Source organism: Manacus candei, unplaced genomic scaffold (genome assembly GCF_025592945.1).
Source record: "Manacus candei isolate 608988 ecotype Guabito, Panama unplaced genomic scaffold, ASM2559294v1 h1tg000039l, whole genome shotgun sequence".
NCBI classification, from domain to species: Eukaryota; Metazoa; Chordata; class Aves; order Passeriformes; family Pipridae; genus Manacus; species Manacus candei.
The window spans coordinates 1265430-1287870 of record NW_026138087.1 but is presented as its reverse complement, the minus strand read 5'-3'; the positions used below and the strand labels follow the sequence as shown (position 1 = coordinate 1287870).

The 22441-nt window shown below is 39.4% G+C and overlaps 1 protein-coding gene across 1 annotated transcript in view; it reads left to right on the top strand.

Annotated features, from left to right (window-relative positions):
- The window catches only part of FAT4 (FAT atypical cadherin 4), a 129783-nt gene that overhangs the window by 94532 nt on the left and 12810 nt on the right, over positions 1-22441 (top strand). Inside the window, exons 8-13 of the mRNA XM_051794431.1 lie at positions 1917-2167; positions 5115-9464; positions 14864-14968; positions 16626-16933; positions 21058-21143; positions 22204-22383. Coding sequence (XP_051650391.1) covers positions 1917-2167; positions 5115-9464; positions 14864-14968; positions 16626-16933; positions 21058-21143; positions 22204-22383 — 5280 coding nt within the window. The remainder of the gene's footprint in view (positions 1-1916; positions 2168-5114; positions 9465-14863; positions 14969-16625; positions 16934-21057; positions 21144-22203; positions 22384-22441) is intronic.

Sequence of the window (22441 nt, the reverse complement as noted above, 5' to 3'; positions counted from 1 at the left end):
ATGAAACCTTTGGTTTCCAAGAGTGCACAATCCTTAGCTAATATTTTCATGTAAAGTCAAAAAATGTTCTGTGTTTTGCAAGAAGTGGTTAATGTGCAAAACTGTTACCTGTCCATATATACTGACTCTTTTCCTCTTATTTCTGGTGATAACCTGTGGAGTCATGAAAGGAGGGTGATGAGGTTGTGAATGGCAATGCACACTTGAGCTGTCTTGTTAAAGATAGTGTAGATAAGAGGGGTCAGCACAGACAAATAGTCAAAAGGCCAGAATTTAAGTGCTTAGATCAAATTCCTTTTATACCTGTTGTCACCATTAGAGTTGCAGGCAGTTTTTGGTTTGGGTTGGGTTTTTTTGGGTAGAGTTTGGATTTTTTTTCTAGTTTTATTGAGACACACAGTGTCCAGTTGGTTTGCATGCAGTCATACTCAGATATAATTCAGAATATCTTATGAAAAATTTAGTTTCTTTATTATTTCTTTGGGGTTTTTTAAAGATTTTCATAGTATCTTTCCCGTGCTGAAGTTTCAGCCATTATATATATGTGGAAATACAGAAGAGAAAGTCTCTGTCTTCTGTAACACCTCATGCAGGGTTAAATCATTGCAAATCACAGATGAAATGTGCCTGTGCTGCTGCTATTTAGGGAGATTTAAGTGGTGCTTTAGGCTTTGTGCACATTCTTTCCATTTTAGATGCACATTGCTATGGCTGGAGAATAATTACATATGGCCATCATATAATATCATAATTAGGCAATTAAAGTATGCTCGTGGCATTGTGCAGAGATTAATGACTGAACATGAGAAGTTGCCACAGCTTATTACACAGGCTGGCTCTCAATCCTCTTGGTACAGCTTCTGTGCTGTGTTATTGCTGTCATAACCTGTGCTGATTTTAAAGAGGTGAAGATAGGAATATTAATCTCTTTCATTAAAGCCACTTTCTTCTGAATCTTTCATAGAATCATATACCTCAAAAAAGTTGCTACTGTGCTTCTCTGAAGGAGCAATGCAAACCACAGCTGTGTTGGGTTATGATGTTGAATGTGAGAATTGTTCATTTCAGCTATTTTTTGTTTCCATTGTTTTGTCAAAAATCTGTTATCTGAATTAATAAAAAAATGTAATATTAATCAATTACCTTTAAAAATACAGCCCACTGCTCCACCATATCTTTGAGATTCATTCTGTATGAACAAAAACTGGATAAGCATTCCAAGAGAAGGAACAAACTCGCTGTGCTAGGAAGCCAGAGATAGCCCTGCAATAAGCACACAGTCAGTTCTTGTCAAATCACACTGTTGCACGCACTCAAGGATGTGGGCACATACATATACACCAGCCAAGGGTTAAATTCTTATCCCAGTTAGTCTCTATTAATGTAGCTCTGTTAGTAATTTGCAATGTATTACTATGAATTAACATTGAAATATTGAACAGCAAAACTTGGCTTAGTATCAGGAAACAATATGAATTTTAAATCCTCATTTTATTTTGTAAAACTGTCATACTTTCATTTCAGAAAATAATATTTTTTCTAGTTACACGCTGCAGATTCAGTTAAGAGGTGTGTCAGCTGTTTGGAGTAACGCTTACTGCGTTAGCTCGGGGAAATCAGTACTCCAGCAGGCAGTTTTGAGAATCCGTCTGATGATATCTCCAAATATCAAAGGACCCAATCAGCTACTTATGTATTAGAAATCTGTGTTAAGCACTATGCTTGGAAATCCCCAGAAATGTCATTTCTGACAGGCCTTGAAATATGGAAGAGTAAAAAAGTGAAGACAGATACACAGTCAGAAGCAAATCTGACTGTCTATTGATGCCCATCAGCATGGTGGTCTGAAGAATATAGCAAATGGTTACTTTGAAATAATAATCAAATTTTTCTTCCTTGTTTTTCCTTTCAAACAGCTATAGGCTTTCTGGTGGCAATTCACAATTCACAATCAACCCATCTACAGGACAAATCATCACCAGTGCCCTCCTCGATCGAGAGACAAGGGAGAACTACACTTTGGTGGTGGTGGCGAGTGATGGGGGCTTCCCCAGGGCTCTCTCCAGTTCCACCAGTGTGCTCGTCTCTGTTGCTGATGTGAACGACAACCCACCCAAATTTCAACACCATCCCTACGTCACCCACATCCCATCACCTACCACCTCAGGTAACCTGATGAGTGGCACTGCTTGGGATACTTCAGATTGTGTAAATATAGAATGGTTTGGGTTGGCAGGGACCTTGAAGATCATCTCATTCCAACTGCCCTGCCATGGGCAGGGACACCTTCCACAAGACCAGGTTGCCCCATCCAACCTGGCCTTGAACACTTCCAGAGGTGGGGCATCCATAACTTCTCTGGGCAACATGTTAATGAAATGCAAAGTTGTGCCACAGGGTATGTTTCTGAGATGTTCCTCTGCAACTGTTTTCCTGGTATTATCTTCATCTTGCATGGGAAAAGAGGAATATCAAGGCTCAATATATCACCTACATTTTAGCAATCTTTTTTTAGTGTGTTCCTGCCGTCTAAATTCAGTTATGTTCCTATAGTTATGTAAAGCAGATATAGTGTAAATGAGCACCCACTCTAACAAGTGATTAAATTATTTTACCAGGGTTAGGAAGACTATGGCCTCTTTTTATTTCAGAAAGTCTCTTCTGTGTGTTGATGTTCTTTTTCTGCCCTGAGAAATTTTTAAAGAGGATTTTGACAACTTCTTTTAGAAAGGCTGTGTCTGTATCACAGATGTTAACTATGTTGCTTTCGCTTGAGCCAAGCGGTGAGGTAAAATAAAATAAAAGTGAAGCCACGCAGAAACCTTCCTTTTATGAAGCCTACACACAAATTAACGTGACTTCACTCAACAGTTAATTTCTGATTTAGTTTATATTTAAACAAGCCTAATAAATAAATACATTACCAATGGGTAAGTCAAAAATACTAATATTTTCTATTTGCTGAATTGGCATTTCAAGAGGAAAGAAAGGAGAATATGTATATTTGCAGGAAGATGGAGAGAATTTAGTGAAAGATTCTCCTATTTTGCGAATTTTTTCCAAGGTTTAAAATGAACTAATACCAGGACCTCTACTATCTCGGAACAGTAAAAGGATTTTATAATCTTATCACTTTATTGCCACAAATTCACCCAATTGCAGTTGGAGAGGTTGACTGTGGAAGTTGGCAACGTTGTGTTTTCACGTGCTTACACATACATGGATATGTGATGCCTGCAAAGAGGATTCCAAGACAAATGGTTTACAAAACAAATTTTCCTTTAAAAGAAAAAAAAAAGGCTTATTTCCATGTCTTGGTTTTCTCTCTAAATTTAAAACAATTGCAAATACTTCTCCTTTTTATGGAAGAATGAATTTGTTTACAATTCTTCCCTGTTTCCAGAACAACATTATGAAATTATTTTATTATTGCACTGGTGAATCTTTGCGTATTCTGAATAGGGCACAGTGCCTTTGTCTGGTTCTTTTTGGGATGTTTCTTAAAATGCTTGTAGTGAGGAGTACACATAGGTTGAAGTGATGTTTTCTGGCCATATCTTTTTGGATACTTTTTGTATGAAATCTCTCATAACTAGAAACATATAGAAAGCCTAAGCTATGTTTACTCTATTATTAACTTAGCAGAAATCTAGGGATAAATGCACTTTTTTATTCTTTTAAAAGGAAATATTAATATCTTTTCACATTATTTTGAGAGGCTGTTGATAATGGTGTTGCTAGCAGGCATGGCATCCACTAAAGCCCAAACAACATCTTTAGTGCAGTTGAATGTAGCATCTGAAATACCTTTCTCAGAAAAAAAAAAAGAGCAAACTCACATAACTTGACCATGACTTTTGCTTTTATTCCAATCACAGAATATCTTGTGTAAATTTTGAAAGAAAAATCTTCATTTCCTTGTTATTTTTTTAATCGAGTTTAAAAGGGGAAACTAGTAATAATAATTAATAATATAATTTACATAACTGAAGCAACAAATCTTCATTTCTTCCTGTCTCATTTCTCACATGGGTTTGAATACTGTTCTTGTCTAAATATTCCTGCCCCTGAAGTGCAAATCACTGCACATGACAAATAGTGACATGAAGTGTGGTTTAAAGGGGTGCTGTCAAAGTCATTCCTGTCTGTAAATGATTTTGCCTTAAGAGGTTGAAAATAACATGATTTTTATACAGGAGTGAGTAATTTCTAAATTATAGGACCAGTAAAGCATCAACAGAGTGTTGTGCCAATTGGTTGGACAGTGTCAAATTTGAAAGGTGTGCTGTGCATTAGATCTGTGAAGTCCAGTGAGAAAGGACACTCTGGATTCTCCTTGCAGATGGACAAATGGAGAGGTTAATGCAAATGGTGCCAATATAGTCAAGCTCATTGTGAAGCAAAAATTCAGAAGACCTGAAATGTCTGAATGTATTCATGTTACTGTAACCGTGTGCAATAGTTTTGTATTTCTATTTTACCCCTTTCTCAGAGGGCCAGCATGCTTTTAAAAGTGCAGTGCTGTTAGTTGCTGTCCTTGGAATACCCTTAGAAGTAAGAGGCTAGTGGGGAGAAAGGACCAGCACCTGGGGAATAGGAAGAGAAGGGACTACAAGGGAAGGCGGGTGTGTAGGATAAATGTCTACCTGCTCACTCATGTAACCTTAATAGTCCTTGAATTCCAGTTTTGGTGGGGTTTTTTTGCATGGATAAATAAAATATGAATAATACAAAAAAATCAAAGTAGCATTAAATCTTATTAGGTTTATGGCTTTCGTAGTGTCAGTGTTCTAGAAGTAGTAGGATGATAGGCTTCCAAAAGGTTGCAGGTTCATTTTCGAGTGCAGTCACTGAGATCAGTACATCCATCTGTCTGAATGCAGAGTCCTGTTTTTTGAACCCACATTTTTTGCTTGCTTGCGTGTCTTGCACACTCAAAAAATCACCTGCCCCTTGTTGAACTTACCATCTTGTGAAAAAGGAAGTTCATTTTTGGAGCAGTGTAAGGAAGAGCATGCTGCTCCAGGATATGCTTCCAGAGAAAATCTGGCATCACATTTCCCGCAATCGGTGCATTCATTAAAGGACTGACCTAGCTTTGTTCTCCATTTCAGGTTCCTTTGTGTTTGCTGTGACTGTCACTGATGCAGATGTCGGATCCAATGCCGAGCTCCATTATTCCCTTGTTGGGAAAAACTCAGAGAAATTCCACATTGATTCAGTGAGGGGGGCAATCCTGGCTGCAAACCCACTGGAGGGAGAGTCCGAAGTCACCATTTCTGTTCACGTGAGGGATGGCGGCCGGTACCCCAAGACAGACTCTACCACTGTCACTGTGAGGTTCGTGAACAAAGCTGAATTCCCTCATGTTCAGGCGGATCAGGAGACCTTAACATTCCCTGAAAACCAAGCAGTTGGTACAGTTGTCACCACTATCTCCGGATCTTCAGCCAGAGGAGGTTCCTTGTCTTACTACATCGCCAGTGGTAACCTGGGCAGCACTTTCCTGGTCGACCAGGTGACAGGACAGCTTTCTGTCAGGCGGGCTTTGGATTTTGAAGCCATACAGAAATACGTGATGTGGATTGAGGCCAGAGATATGGGCTTTCCTCCCTTTTCCTCATACAAAAAATTGGAAGTAACGGTGATAGACGTCAATGATAACGCGCCAGAGTTTGAGCAAGATCCCTTCATTGCAGAAATAGTGGAGAACCTGTCCCCACGGAAGATACTGACAGTGGCTGCTGTGGACAGGGACAGTGGTCTAAATGGACAGCTTAATTATGAAATAATTGAGGGCAATACTGAAAATAGCTTCAGTATCAATCGAGCCACTGGTGAGATCAGGAGTGTCAGACCCTTGGACAGGGAGAAGCTGTCTCAATACATACTAACCATAAAAGCTTCAGATAAAGGCACTCCGCTCCAGAGCACAACTGTCAAAGTTATCATTAATATTTTGGATGAAAATGACAATGCTCCAAGGTTTTCCCAGATATTCACTGCTTCTGTCCCTGAAAATGCACCTCTGGGTTTTACAGTAACCCGGGTCACAACATCAGATGAAGACATTGGGGTGAATGCTATCAGTAGGTACTCCATAAGGGATACGAGTCTCCCATTTACCATAAATCCCAGCACTGGGGACATCACCATCAGCAGACCACTGAACAGGGAGGACACTGACCGCTACAGGATCAGGGTCTCTGCACATGACTCTGGGTGGACTGTGAGCACGGATGTCACCATATTTGTCATGGATGTCAATGACAATGCCCCACGATTTACAAAGCCATCCTATTACCTGGAGTGCCCCGAGCTTCCTGGGATTGGGTTAAAGGTCACCCAAGTTTCAGCCACTGATCCAGATGAAGGGTCAAATGGCCAAGTGTTCTACTTCATAAAATCCCAGTCTGAGTTTTTCCGCATTAATGCAACCACGGGGGAAATTTTCAACAAGCAGTACTTAAGGTACCAAAACTCCAGCCGTTCAAGCAACGTCAACATCAATAGGCACAGCTTCATCGTTACATCTTCAGATCGAGGCAGTCCCCCATTAATGAGTGAGACAACTGTCACCATTAACGTAGTGGACAGCAATGACAACGCACCGCTGTTCCTTGCTCAGAAATATTTCACTCCTGTTACTAAGAATGTGAGGGTTGGCACAAACTTAATCAAAGTTACTGCCGTGGATGACAAGGACTTTGGCTTGAATTCTGAGGTGGAGTACTTTATCTCTGAGGAGGGCAAAACTAATAAATTCAGGCTGGACAGGAGTACAGGATGGATTTCTGTGTCATCTTCACTAATGGCTGATTTGAACAAAAACTTCCTGTTTAAAGTGAAAGCCAAGGACAAAGGTAATCCTCCACTCTCATCCGAGGTATCTGTTGAAATAGTAGTAACAGAAGAAAATTACCATACACCTGAGTTTTCCCAGAGCCGTATGAGTGTTACTGTCCCAGAGAGTCACTCTGTTGGAACGGTGATCAGGACAGTTTCAGCACGAGACAGAGATGCTGCTATGAATGGATTAGTTAGATATAATATTTCCTCTGGAAATGAAGCTGGACTCTTTGCTATCAATACAACTACCGGTACACTGACACTAGCAAAACCACTTGATTTTGAGTTATGCCAAAAGCATGAGCTGGTTGTTACTGCCATGGATGGAGGATGGGTGTCCAGAACAGGCTACTGCAGTGTCACTGTTAATGTCATTGATGTGAATGATAATTCTCCAGCATTCAGCCCTGAGGACTACTTTCCCAACGTGTTAGAAAATGCCCCCAGTGGGACAACTGTTATTTGTTTAAACGCCACTGATGCTGACTCTGGACCTAACGCTGTGATTGCATATGCCATTCAGTCCTCAGACAGTGACCTCTTTGTCATTGACCCCAATACGGGAACAATCACCACCCAGGGATTTTTAGATTATGAAACAAAGCAGAGTTACCATTTAACAGTAAAGGCTTTCAATGTTCCAGATGAAGAGAGGTGCAGCTTTGCTAGTGTCAACATCCAGTTAGAAGGGACAAATGAATATGTGCCCCGTTTTGTGTCCAAGCTTTATTATTTCGAGGTTTCAGAGGCAGCCTCCAAAGGTACTGTCATAGGTGAAGTTTTTGCAAGTGATCGTGATATGGGAACTGATGGAGAAGTCCACTACCTTATCTTTGGCAACAGCAGAAAGAAGGGCTTCCAAATAGATAAGAAGAGTGGCCAGATATATGTTTCAGGACCTCTTGACAGAGAAAAAGAAGAACGAATCTCTTTGAAAGTCCTTGCAAAAAATTTGGGGAGCATTCGTGGTGCAGACATAGATGAAGTAACTGTTAATATCACTATACTGGATGCCAACGATCCTCCTGTTTTTACCTTAGGAACCTACAATATACAAATCAGCGAGGGTGTTCCTCCAGGCACCCATGTCACGTTTGTTAGTGCCTTTGATTCAGATTCTGTCCCTAGCTGGAGCAGGTTTTCCTATTTCATTGGCTCTGGCAATGACAACAGCGCCTTTTCCATCAACCCACAGACGGGACAGGTGACAGTCACCGCAGAGCTGGATCGAGAAACGCTGCCTGTCTACAACCTGTCTGTGCTGGCCATTGATTCGGGAACACCGTCTGCTACAGGAAGTGCCTCACTGTTGGTAACTTTGGAAGATATCAACGACAACGGCCCTACCTTGTCCGCCAGCCAAGGAGAAGTCATGGAGAATAACCGTGCAGGAACTCTTGTGATGACGCTTCAGTCATCAGACCCTGATCTTCCTCCCAACCAAGGTCCTTTTACGTATTACTTGCTCAGCACTGGTCCTGCAACCAGCTACTTCAGCCTCAGCACTGCTGGCGTTCTGACAACGACAAGGGAGATTGACAGGGAGCAAATCAGCGATTTCTACCTGTCAGTGATTACGAGAGACTCTGGTGTCCCTCAAATGTCTTCCACGGGAACTGTGCATATCAAGGTAATAGACCAAAACGACAACCCATCTCAGCCCAGAACGGTAGAAATCTTTGTTCACTATTACGGCAACCTCTTCCCGGGTGGAATTTTGGGCAACGTAAAGCCACAGGATCCAGATGTGCTAGACAGCTTCCAGTGCTCCCTCACCTCAGGAGTCACCAGCCTCTTCAGCATTCCCGGAGGTACCTGTGAGCTGCACTCGCAGGCAAGGTCCACAGATGGCACATTTGACCTGGCTGTCCTCAGCAATGATGGGTTACATGGTGCTGTCACCAGCAGCGTCCGGATCTTCTTCACGGGTTTCAGCAACACCACCATTGAGAACAGCATCCTCCTTCGCCTGAGCGCCCACAGCGTGCGGGACTTCCTGACAAACCACTACCTCCACTTCCTGCGCATTGCCAGCTCCCAGCTGACGGGGCTGGGCACTGCCATCCAGCTCTATGGGCTCTACGAGGAGAGCAACCACACCTTCCTGATGGCAGCCATCAAGCGTGGCAACAACCAGTACGTGAATCCCAGCGGCGTGGCCACTTTCTTTGAGAGCATCAAGGATGTCCTCTTCCGCCAGAGCGGGGTGCGGGTTGAGGCTGTGGACCACGACTGGTGCCTGCAGAGCCCCTGCCAGAATGGAGGGAGCTGCCTGAGGAGGCTGGCAGTGGGCCCAGCTCTGAAGACCCACGAGAGCATCCCCGTCATCATTGTGGCCAACGAGCCCCTCCGGCCCTTTGTGTGCCGGTGCATGCCGGGGTACGATGGGAGTCTGTGTGAGACCGACATCAATGAGTGCCTCCCTTCCCCCTGCCACAACGATGGGACGTGCCACAACTTGGTGGGAGGCTTCTCATGCAGCTGCCCAGAGGGGTTCACTGGCATGGCTTGTGAGAGGGATGTTAACGAGTGCCTTTCCAACCCGTGCAAAAATGGTGCCGCCTGCCAGAACTTCCCAGGAAGCTTCAACTGCGTTTGTAAAACCGGATATACAGGTACGCTTTTACTTCTGTATACCTTACAAGCCGGAAGGGTTGGAAAGAGGGTGGAAATGCACCTTTTTAGCACAAGTTTTTCTGAATATGAGCATCCCCAGTAGATGAAGAGGTCATGCAAAATGGTGTATTAATAGCTATGAAAACGCAGAAGACCAGGTGCTCACAGTATTATTTTATTTTAGCTCTGTCCTCAGGCAAATCACGCTTACCTGATATGCATTGGAACAGAAAGGATTTTACAAGAGCTATTTAAATTTATTAAATGTGTAGAAACCATTTCCAGTGCTTAAGTATGATTTTTCTGTTCATGTTATTGTTATGCATGTTGTGTTAGAATTTCAAATCTGCTAGAAGTGTTGTAAGCAAGAAAACAGCCTCTTCCTGAAATTGCTTACAGTCATACATGACAGAAAACAGATGAAGGATATAGGAAAAACCAGAATTCAGGCAAAATGATCAACCCGTATGTTCCGTAAATGTCTCTTTGTTATTTTTTTTTCGCTAAACACAGAAATATCTGTGGCATTTCTACCTCTTCCAAGTATTTTTTCTCTAATATTTAATAAACTCAAACACAGCAGCATTGTAAAAACAGGCTGGTCTTTGCTTCTGCCATGAGTATGATATTTAAGGAAGGTCTGAACAATCTTAACCAGTGTTATGGCCACTTTTTGTAGAAGTCAGAAAAAAAATCTAACCAGAGATTACTTATGCTTTTTCAAAGGAATATTTCTGTATTGCAGATGCCCCAGGGCAACACAGCTGGATTCATTATGGTGTGGGTGTTGGGGCTTGCCACCAATGCCACCAAAACTCACCTGTAGCCCATGGAGTGATCAGAGTATCCATTGTCCCTTTGGGTTTTTTTTCCTTAAACCAGATCAGTACAGGATATAATGTGGAGAAGAAAGTTAATCGATTTCAAAATAAATGTTTAAATACTTAATTTAAATCACAGCTACAGCAGTGGGTACATAGTGCAATATCAAGGACATTGATGATCTTTCGCATGAACCTCACAAATTGTACTCCTGAGCCTCAGGTCAGGAGCAATTGCTGTTAATTAACAAGCAGTTCTGATTAAGTTACCAATCCAGAATTTTATCTCATATTGTATTAGTGCATCAAATTACTTTGCCAAGAGCTTGGCAAAAAAATTCTAAGGGCACCTATGCCCTCTAACTCTGTAGGTCATTAGCACTGGAGATTACATGGGCATATGTTTGCTGTTGCAATGAAGCCAAATACTTCATTATCTCCAGCAGCATACTACAGTATATGCCTCTAGACTATAATTTAAAACATTAATGAAACATCCAGCTGATTTCTTTTGGTATTAAAGCTCATATCTTAATGTCCAACCCTTATGTCAGCAAAAAATCAAGATCTACGTGTGACAAGCTCAAAAAAAAGATGAATATTTTTACCAAGAAAATGTGATGAGAGATTTAGAGTTTGAAGTGCTGGATTTCTTTCACGCTGTGAATTAAATGTGGCATCTGATAGGAGCTTTCTTAAACTCCTTGTCAACACAGATAACCTTAAAATAGACTGCCACCGGGGCAGACATTTCTATTTGGGAGTCAGATCTTTTTTAATCGGTTGGATATTACAGAATCAAGATTTATTAAAGTGTCCTGAGACTAATTGATCAAGACGGAAAAGAAATGGCACCAGTGTAATTAAAAACCAAAATATCTTTGGAGTTTAGTATCAACGGAGCTTATTAGAAAAGATCACAATTAGCATGCAGTATGTTTAGACATTTATGTTCTGCAAAAGCATATTTGAAATTCTGCAAATTTAATATTCAATAGCTTCTGCAAACAAATGTCAGAATACACATTGTTTGAGAATGCTTGACATAGAGGCTATTATGTCATTATTATCCTGCCAACAGAATTAGAACACGGCTGCTTGGGCTCTTAATCCTGATTCATATATGATTAAAGATAACCACAGTGAATGTAAAAATAAAGCCTGAAACTGTTTCTTCATTATTATAAACCCTGAGTGCCTCAACAACAACAAATTTAAAAAAAAAAAGAGATTTTTAATTCACTTCACCATATACATAGCTTTGCTGCTTCTCTTGGAATGAAAACACGGTCACATAATTGAATTTTCATGGTCGGTAAAAAAAATAATATTTACATGGTACTATATACAAGTAGAAATTAGTATTTTCTGAGACAGACTTTCTGTTCACTGTAAATTAGAGTACATGAGCTGTAGACCTTTATAATGGCGTACCTGAAAACTGAGAGTCAAGGAAAACCTTGATTTATTATGTTTTGTCAGCTGCATTTGACTTCATCATACTGCAAAGGTAATGTCATTCTTTTCACTGGATAGGATTATAAAGACTGATTACCTCAGAGCAACATCATTAGGGTTTAAGCAATCTGTTATAATTACATCTCTTAATGATGATCAGGTTTTGTTTTTAAAATAATCACTTTCTGGAGGGAATATGCTTTGTGATTTACAGTAGTTGTCTGCCCTTCCTTTGAACCCTTCATTTCCTGTTTTCCAAGATTCATTAAGATGAAGGAATGTAGGTTTGTGAAGTTGTTTCAAATGCGAGATTAGAATATTAGAACAACCACTTTAAAAGATGGACACAGAAAACCACAAAAACTAAAATTCTCAAATCAGCTGAAATTTAACCCAAGAGCATTCAGCTGGTATCTGTTCCTAGTGCATTTTTAAATAAAAAAAAAAAATCTGAGGAAATTAGATTTTTTTAAATTAAAAAAAAAATCTGAGGAAATTAGATTTTTGCATAAGCCCTGCATATGATATCATCAGCTGGAGGTGATGAATGATAAAGGTTGAATGCTGTCTGTTATCAATTATCCAGCATTCTCCTAATTTTCAAGGTCTTCAGAAAAAGATCTTTTTGACACAGAAGTAAATATCCTGTATCTTTCAGCATTTCAGCTGAGAAGCAATCTATAAACTCAACTAATGCAATTTTCATCTGAACTGGAGGGCTATGGAGTGACCCTGGTTTGGGATCTCCCTGGTTCCCAAAACATGGACTGAGATGTTTCCTTCACCTTGCTTGATTGGATACACTAAAACACTAATCAAGCATATATGATTAGCCTAATTCTTTATGCTGTCCAAATAAAACCAGAGTATTCATCTTCTCCTGCATCAAAACAGTAGGAATAAATGCAAACAGGACCTGTAGCAACAGGACAAGGGTTAATGGTTTTAAACTAAAAGAGGGCAGATTTAGACTATATAAAAGAAGGAATTTTATTACAACGGGGATAGTGAGACACTGGCACAAGTTGCCCAGAGAAGCTGTAGATGCCCCATCCCTGGAAGGGTTCGAGGCCAGGTTGGATGGAGCTCTGAGCAACCTGGTCTGATGGAAGATGTCCCTGCCCGTGGCAGGAGGCAGCAACTGGATGATCTTTAAGGTCCCTTCCAACCCAAACCATTCTATGGTTCTATAATTCTGTTATTCTAAACTCACTTTTATTGGTTTCATGAATTCTTTAAACAATAGTTAAACATGATGAAGATGCTCTTATTCACTGGTTAAAATATGTGCAACTAAAATAAACATCCATATTCTCTTGCTGACTCAGCAAATGTGTCAGCTTTAATGTTAGCTGAGAAAAAGAAGAGTACTTAGTTAGATTGAACTGCAAAAATATCAGTAAGCCTTATGAGCTACACTTGATTTTTGTGAAAATTAAGCAACATCACTGAGTATTTTAAGCACGTCTTCCTAACTCCTGCAGTGTGTTCTCCTCAGTAAGTCAAAGAGCTGTACTGTGGACCATAATTTTAAAACAAAGAGAACAGCAAAATCTAACATAAAAAGTTAGCTCATCCTTCAGTCATGCCCATTAGAGAATAAAATATAAATAAATACCCCCAAAGCATAATTAGATTCAGACACTGGAAAAGTTTCCTGGATTTATGGTGAATCTACAAGTTACGTATTAACCACAGGAATCCTCCAGTGCTCCATTTCCATCCCACTTGCAGTCACACATGGAGAGCTGCTGCTCACACGGAAGAACTGCTTGCAAACTGTAGGTTAAGCAGAAAAGTAAAGGAAGGGTAAAAAAAGAAGTTTTCTTTATTAGGTGGCTCAAGTTGTGAAATTCTGAAAAAGATAGCAGAGTGCATATAGCACAGTCCTGATTTTCTACAGTTTCAGGGACCAGCAATGCTTAAGGACTGCATATTGTGCATTCCTGTCATGTAAGATGTAAAATTATAAGACGTATGTGACATATAAGGATGGACACCCTCTATGCAAGCTCATCTTGTACTTTTAACTTAAACATATATATATAATGTAAGAAATAAAATAATTCATTATCAATGCAATAAGAATGTTAAGGCAGTCTTAGCCCTTGCTTTATATATATATCCTGGCTGAGAGGAAGTTCAAGGACAGGTCTGAAAGAGTTTAACTGGTTTTGCCAGTTTTTGCAGTTAAACAGGAGGGAGAAACATGATGATATTTTGAAGTTTTTGCTGAGCACAGGCACTGTTGACAGAAGGGAGATGGGTTCCAAGAGTGAGATGTAGTGGAAGTGCTGCTAAACTGATCAAAACCAAGCAATGAAAACCTTAGAAATGAAGATCAATAATTTTGTAGTTAATGTTTCCATACAAAGAAGATTTTATTTTTATACAAAGAATCCCTGTACCCGTATTCGGCATCTGTTAAAATCTTCACTTTTTCTCTTGTTTCCCTTCCTTGCTGAAATGAATTATGTGATTTCAGTTTATTCTCTGAGGAATAATATTTACCGCATGCGACAATGTCTGCTTAGGAAAGGACTGTGTCCAGGAGAGCTTGTTTTAGCTCCAGAGAACTGTTCCCCCTCCAAGTCAGGAAGGAGATTTTAATTGATGGGGGAAAATAAGAAAAATCATGTAATGTACAATAGCAGCCTGTATTCAGCATGCCCTGTAGAGTGTCCAACAAGGGCTCTCTATCTCCTTTGCACTAATGAGTACCTTGCACTCAACAGGGAGAAAAAAAGATACATTTTTACAATTTTTTAGTTCAGCATTGCCTTTAATGTCGTGATCTCTCTTTTATGGACACCAGTTGATAAAAAAAAAAAATTGAATTCAGTTAGAAAAACAATACACCTATATGATATAATTACAATGAGACACTTGAAAAGTAAAGTAAGTATCTCCAACCCACATATTATGCCTGTGCCTGGGCTGGGAGCAGCCCAGCATCCTGTCTGTGTTTCGTCTCTCCATCCCACAGCCAGTCTTTGGCACCTTCTCTCCTGGCCATATGTTCAGGATTGGTTCATAACCTTGTGACCTACATACCAGCCTGACTTCCCTATTGCCCTGAATACTCTGACCTGGAAATTGCTTTTATTCCCTAATCACAGGGAAAACGTGTGACTCCACTGTCAACTACTGTGAGTGCAACCCCTGTTTCAATGGTGGGTCCTGCCAAAGTGGGTTGGAGGGGTATTACTGCCACTGCCCATTTGGTGAGTACCTTCCTCCTTCTCTCCTCTTCATCTCCCCTTGCCCTATTCATATTTCTCAAATTGCTATTTATTTTTACCCGCATAAATGATTTCTGGTTTGGAAATGATTCAAGGTTTGGAAAAACTGCATGTATAGGTTTGATTAACTCACTTGTCTTTAAAAGGAAATTAGAAAGTGATGTGATCGCTACAAGTATTTATTTTGTCATTGCTAGTAATGGCTTCTTTCCCTCTGACACAGAAACATAACAAGATCCAGCCAAACTACTCAGTGCCTAAAAATAAGAAAGGAGAGATAGATGGATAGATAGATAGATAGATAGATAGATAGATAGATAGATAGATAGATAGATAGATAGATAGAGACAGATAACTGACCAAAAGCAGAATGGGTGCTTCAAATCTTTAAATCAAGACCAGTGACTTCCTAAAGGAGGAACTTAGCTCAGCCACAGTTTGATCGGGGCTAAAGGACCTTCCCACCAAGGATATCCCAAAGTTCAGTCTGAAGGAGGAGGTATGATGATAACAAAGCTCTCCTGATGAATAACAGACATTTTTAGGAGAGCTGAAGAGTAAGACCGCTGTATATAATGTCAGTATTTTCCATCGGAGAAGCATGTAGTAGTGCCAAAATAGTTTAATAATTTTTAGAATTTAATTATCCCAGATTTGGTTTGTGGAATGAACCCAACTAAAACATAAGGCAACACAGATATTTTAAGGTATCGTGATACAACTGCAACAAGATTGATTCTGAATGCAGATTAATCCAGAATTTTCATTGCTCATATGGAAAAGTATGAAAGTAAATGCAACAGATTAATAAAAAAAACAGAGAAACCTGAGAAATCTTTTACAGTGTTTTAAGGTTGTTGAAAACCCTCTCAAAAACATATCGTTCTCAATATGCATTTGTAGCTAATGCTGGATAAGTTTTTCTATTAACATGTGGAATAACTTCTTTATTCTCTTTTATTTCCTTTATTTTACACTTCCTCAGGGTTTATTAATTTCCTGAGTTCATTGTAAATGTAGCTAATATTCATAAATTAAATCAGGATTTTTTTCTTATTGTTACTGCAGTAAAAAAAAATCAAGGGAAATTATGTGACAGAGATCTGAAAAGAAAGATGTAGAATGCACCAAAATCTTTACATCAATAAAAACATAAGAAGGCATAATGTTTAAATCACGCATATGCTTTTATCGGAAGTCTAAAAAATGAACCATCCAGTGAGAAAACAGTTCAGATAACAGCTGGAGAAAGAAAAATAAACTCAATTTGCAAATTCATTTCCATAACTGGATTAATAAATGCCTGATTGTAATTAACATGTCTGACATAACTGTCAAACTGACTTGTTTTGTTGATTTCTAAAGAAACCAGAGAACTCAGTGAAATGTACTTTGCTTTTCAGTAGACGTATCTGTCCTTTGTAGCTTGATTTTTAAGTTTAATATATGTACGTCAACACCCACCTCTGGATAACAGCATTCTTCTGTTCAAAGTGTATGTTTTTAATCATACATTGGAGTTCCTTAAAGTAGTTGTGTATCACAACCATGTTGAGAGCACATCTATACTTTGTTCCTGGGAGAATGCTTAGTGATGGAAAAAACCCTCTGATTCCAGATTTTGCTTTTTATTTTACAGGTGTTTTTGGTAATCATTGTGAACTGAACAGCTATGGATTTGAAGAGTTGTCGTACATGGAGTTTCCCAGTATGGATCCAAACAATAATTACATCTATATAAAGTTTGCCACTATAAAAAGTAATGCCTTGTTGTTGTATAACTACGATAACCAAACTGGAGAGAAGGCAGAGTTTCTGGCCCTGGAAATAGTAGAAGAAAGGCTGAGATTTTCCTACAACCTTGGCAGTGGCACATACAAGCTTACCACAGCTAAGAGGGTGTCTGATGGACAATTCCACACGGTCATTGCCAGGAGGGCTGGAATGGTAAGAAATGCTAAAATGAGGATTTAAGACAAGTTCAGCCAAATCACTTTGGCTTCTCTGTGCACTCAAGGAACGTAAAATCAGTAACGTTGTGTCTGCTAGCAGAACCTCCAGCTTTGGGATAAACTTCCCTCCTTTCTGTCTTATTCTAGCTGACTCAAAGCCCTACGGTGTTTGTTTAGTATGATGAAGATAAAGTATAATTAAAAAAACATGTGCAGTGCCCTTACCTCTCAGTGTGAAAAATGAGAACTAGGAATAATTAATGAAATAGATGACGACGCATGAGGCTAATTAACTGGTGCAGATTACAGGGATGATTATCAGGGAATGCTAATTAACCATAGTAACTACAAAAAACCTCAAAATAATTTTTCTCCACATTTGGAAAATAGAAGCAGACAAACTTAAAATTCCAGGCTTCCCTGACCTCCTTGAGCTAATTCAGAGATTTTAGCAATCTCATCAGACTGAAAACCTGGTTTTCCTCTGTAGCATATGTGTACAAAGTTAAAAGGTGCTATGTTATGAGAATTTTTTTGGGGGAAGGAGGGAAGTTACTTTTCTTTTTGTCCCCCCGAAAGTATCTGAGGGGAGGAAACTCTGCCAAAAACTGGACTGGGACAACTGATTGCCATATGCCTAGTACTCTGACCCCTCTCCTGCCTTCGTTTTTTCTCCAGTAAATGTTTTCTATTCCTTTTCTCTGATTTTTTTAATATTTCCAAAACAGAACATAAACCAAATGCTCTTTGAATTCAAGCCAAGCTTTTTGACTTCACAGTGTTTGAGTTAGAAATGAAACCAAATCTATTTGCCATCCATAATCACTAACTATTGCCCAACAGTTCCCTTCTCAGACAGAAATGGAATCCCATATTCTTCCCATGTTTGAATTTAAAGTCATATAAGAGTAATATATGACTGGGGCTCCACTTTTTGTTTTATATATTTCAAGCTAGAAGTGATGTAGGGAATAAAAAACAATAAACTGTTCTAGCCAGCATGGCTCCCCCTAAGTCCTTGTAGTGACTTCCCATCAGGAACTGCTGCAGAAAAAGGTGCTGTTGCCGAAGAGCTTCAGGTCCAGGGTGAGATGTCCATTGGTACAAATGTCCCAAGAACAGCAGAGGGATGTATTTCCTTGTGGTCTGGGTTTCTTTGTAGGGCCAGGGTTGTCTCATGACCTTCCTACATGATGATTTTTTTGTTCTCTCATAAAAGAATCTTGAGCCTGAAACTGCATTTCATTTCATAGTGCAAGACCCGAAATTGCCATTTATTGTGGGTGTTGGTCTCTTCTCCCAAGTAACAAGCAACAAGACAAGAGGAAATGGCCTCAAGTTGCAGCAGGGGAGGTTTAGATTGGTTATTGGGAAAAAGTTCTTCCCCAAAAGGGTTGTCAGGCATTGGAACAGTCTGTCCAGGGAAGTGGTTGAGTCACCATCCCTGGAGGTATTCAAAAGATGTGTAGATGTGGCATTTAGGGACATGGTTTAGTGGTGGACTTGACAGTGCTGGGTTAACAGTTGGACTCTTAAAGGTCTTTTCCAACATAAAGGATTCTACGGAATCCAGTCTTCAGCTGGATTTGCGAATCCAATTTTTTTATGTTTGTAGGAGTTATGTATCCAAACAAGATGAAGGATAATTGAGATGTTGAGCAATGACTTTGGTTTAATGTGCCTTGGTATCAGATACTTAATTTGTATCCCAGGTTCCAAGTGGTAAAGCCCAAAGGTGCACCTTAATCTTGAAAAGCACCAGGTTCCTGTTTTAGTAACTAAAGTAGCCTGATATTTCTATAAATAGGATTTAAGTGCCTAAGTATAGGAGCACACAGGAAAAATTGCAGCAAATAAATAAAGTAGACTTAAGAAAAAAATAGAGCAGGAAAATGTTTTACTTGTCAATATGCCAGAGGACTATAGAAGAAGAGATAACATAAACAGGTCTATTTACAGAAAATTTCAGCTATGAATCCTTCAGGCTGAAAGAAAACATTTAAGACAATCCGTATCTTTGTCTGTTGGGTTCTTTTTTAATGTTTAAACCTTTTCAGTAATGTCAACTGTTTACAAACACAGTATGTGAAAAGAATCACCTTTGTCGTAGATATTTCTGCTGCAGGAAAAATGTCTCCCAGGTGTCCAAAACCGTATAAAATAGCCCCCCCTTCAGGATTCCAAATCTGTCATTTCCTACAGCACAGTGGGATTTTATCGGAAACTGGTAAAATCATTAAGTTGTCAGTCCTGAGCTATTGCAGAGTGACGGGATAGAAAGTTTCATAATGCAGCAAGGTAACTGTAGAGTAATGCTTAAGTAACAAGCAGGAACATTTGACTAACATTAGAAAATAAATTGTATGAACTCTGGTCCAAGGAAAATATATTCTCAAATATCCTGCCCTTCAGCTGGGGTTGGAGCTTGGCTTGCACAGCGCATAGCGATGTAAGTTAGGGAGATTACGCTGATTGAGCTAAGAACAAAAAACTCATTTCAGTTTTTGTTGTTGATGTTCTGAAGGAAAATATGTATGCATGTGATGGCATACAGAGCAGCCAGCTTATTATTCTTTCCGTGAATTGTTTCATTTATACAGGGCTATAATCTGCTTTGGAATTGCAGACTGACATTTCTTGGGAGAAGCAGTTTGCTCGTTATGTATGGAAAGAAATTCAAGATAAGCTTTCATTAAAAATAGCAAATTGAACAATTTAGGCGTCCTGTAGGGCATGATTTAGGGCTAAGAGCTATGAATTTAGTTGGTCAATACAGTGTGTCAGCCTGCAGTGTGTATTTGGAAATAGCATGGACAATCTGTGGGGATTTCAACAGGCTGTTGTTAATGAACTTCGTTGCAGGCAGTAGAAAAAACCTCTGCAGAGTAATGACATACTGATAGCTATTGCTGCTTGCTCAGCTCCTATAGAGTAATCTAAAGCAAAATACAAACCCAGGCATTTTTAAAGGTGGCGTTTGATTTAAATTTGCTGTAAAACGGTACCACACATCTAGTTGAAACATGAGGAGCTGATAAGTACAATTTGGAGATTATGTTTATTTTTCTACAAATTTGTTTTAAGGAATAACTAACCTTCAGGGTTGGTTTTTGTTCTTTTTTCAGAGCATCTGTTATTAATAAATCACTGTGGAGACAATTCTTTGCTAAATAAGGAATAAAATAAAAACTTCTTTTTAAATCAACAGGAGTTATTTCATGATTTTAGTGACAGCTTTAGTTAGACTTATAGAGATTACAAATAGATGTACCATGAGTAGCTTTATTGTAAATGATTTAGATAGGTAATCATAGAATCATAGAATCATAGAATGGTTTGGCTTGGAAGAAACCTTAAAGATCATCTCATTCCAACTCCTGCCATGGGAAGGGACACCTTCCCCTAGGAACAGATTGAGGCGACTTCATTGTTTGGGACTTGATGGCTTGGAGATGATAATAATAATAGTAATATAGAGTAAGACTGCTCTAAGCACTGATGATGCCTGGTACTTCTCTAAACATCAACTTGGTCCCACTGTGGGTGTCCAAATGCTTCTCCATTATCAAAGTGGAGATCCCTCGTCCCTCATGACCTGTCAGCCTAAGGGTTACCTTACCCCGGTCCACTTTGTGTTAGTTTTTGAGTTCTCTTGAGTGGTAGGTTATTATTTTTAACGAGTAACCTCAGTGTTTGTACTCCCAGCTTTTGGAACATGCTTCTTATCAAGTTCAAGCAATATGTTTAATGTCACGGTCAGACCCCTGAAGGAACGCCCTTTGTGTTTGGAGGGAGCAGCTTTCTGTTCAGATTATCTTAACCATATCAAGAGTAGGATATGGTTCGAGCCAAAATAACTGCAGTTTCAAGGAGTAAAGCAAACAAATACCAAAGAAACTCTACCCAAATCTGAAAACTTGGTTTTTGGTTGACTGTCTGTATGAAGCAGACATTGGCACCCTCTCTGTTAGTAATCCACACCTCGGTGTTTGCTGTGCTGGTACAAGTGCTCCGTTCTAGCCAAGTCCCTGATATAACATCTTTAAGCATAAATATTTATTGTGGTTGGGGACTACAACTGTATAATATTCAGCATATTTGTGTGTGTGCCTTTTGCAGGCAGCATCCCTGACTGTGGATTCCTGCTCTGAGGATCAGGAACCAGGCTACTGCACTGTTAGCAATGTTGCTGTTTCAACTGACTGGTAAATAATTCTTCATTTTGTGGGGTTAGTTTGGTTTTTGGATTTTTTTTTAGTAAAATTAAAAGTAAAATTAAAAAGAAATCTCCCTGTAAAGCCAGAGAAATTTGGAGTAATGATAAGGCTCCCAAGTGTCATTTTCTTCCATCTTTGCAGAAGCAAATTAAATTTTCTTTGTGTGCTGCTGCTTGCTGGTTCAGGCTACATTTCTGCATGGAGTTTGATCATAACAAAGGGTTTGCTCAGAAATCCTCAGTTCTTGACTCCATCTCTGTCCCCAGGCTGTGGTGGCACTCAAGAAATGTGTGGGCATGGGTAGTCTGCACTGTGGTGTAAAAGGGAGTAAGATCTATTGCCTAATGATTTGGGGTCATGTATTTATTTCTTTTTTTAAACTTCACCTCTCATTTCTTATAGAGTTGTAAGAAACAATATCACATGATTACTGCTGTCTTTAAAAAAATACTGGGAGTAGTTACTTTGTCATTGTTTTCAGTAATTTCCAGGTGTTGTCTTTTACAGTTTTCAGTTTGCAAACACTTGTCAGTAAAAAACCAAACTTTTTTTCTGGTGTTTATTGTAACTAATTACATAGCCTTTCTGTTGCATCTTTGGTGATAACAATAACTTCTATCCCAATCACTTTGGCTAATTTCTTACAATAATCACAATCATATTTTCTGTCACACACGTTTTCCCTGCTAGCAGAGGTGCTATATCTTTGTAAAACAATGAGTCTTTCTTCCAGCTATTTCAATATCATCTACAATCTAAATGATAATTGGGTAAAAAGCTTTATTCATTATGATCTCAAGCACACTGTTATTATGTACTTGAAATAGAAATTTTGACTTGCAATAACTGAATGTGAATTTGGAGTCATATCTATTTCAACTGTTAGTTCAAGTGCTTTTGATCTCTCTGTGTCCACTTCTAAGTGTAAAATAGAAATTTTGGAAGAGGAACTTTATTCTCAGACTGTAGCTGATGGTTGCAGTTTATGGGTTGTCATCGCTGTCTTAATGTCTGATACTGATTAGTTATTTTTCCAACTCTTTTATAGGACTCTGGATGTACAACCAAATCGAGTTACTGTTGGTGGCATCAGGTCCATAGAGCCCATCCTTCAAAGGAGAGGACAGGTGGAAAGCCATGATTTTGTGGGCTGTATAATGGAGTTTGCAGTCAACGGACGTCCCCTGGAGCCCAGCCAGGCTCTGGCAGCTCAAGGAATCTTAGATCAGTACGTCTGCTATATGTGGTATCAAATGGACCATGTTTACAATAAAGGAAGCTGTCAT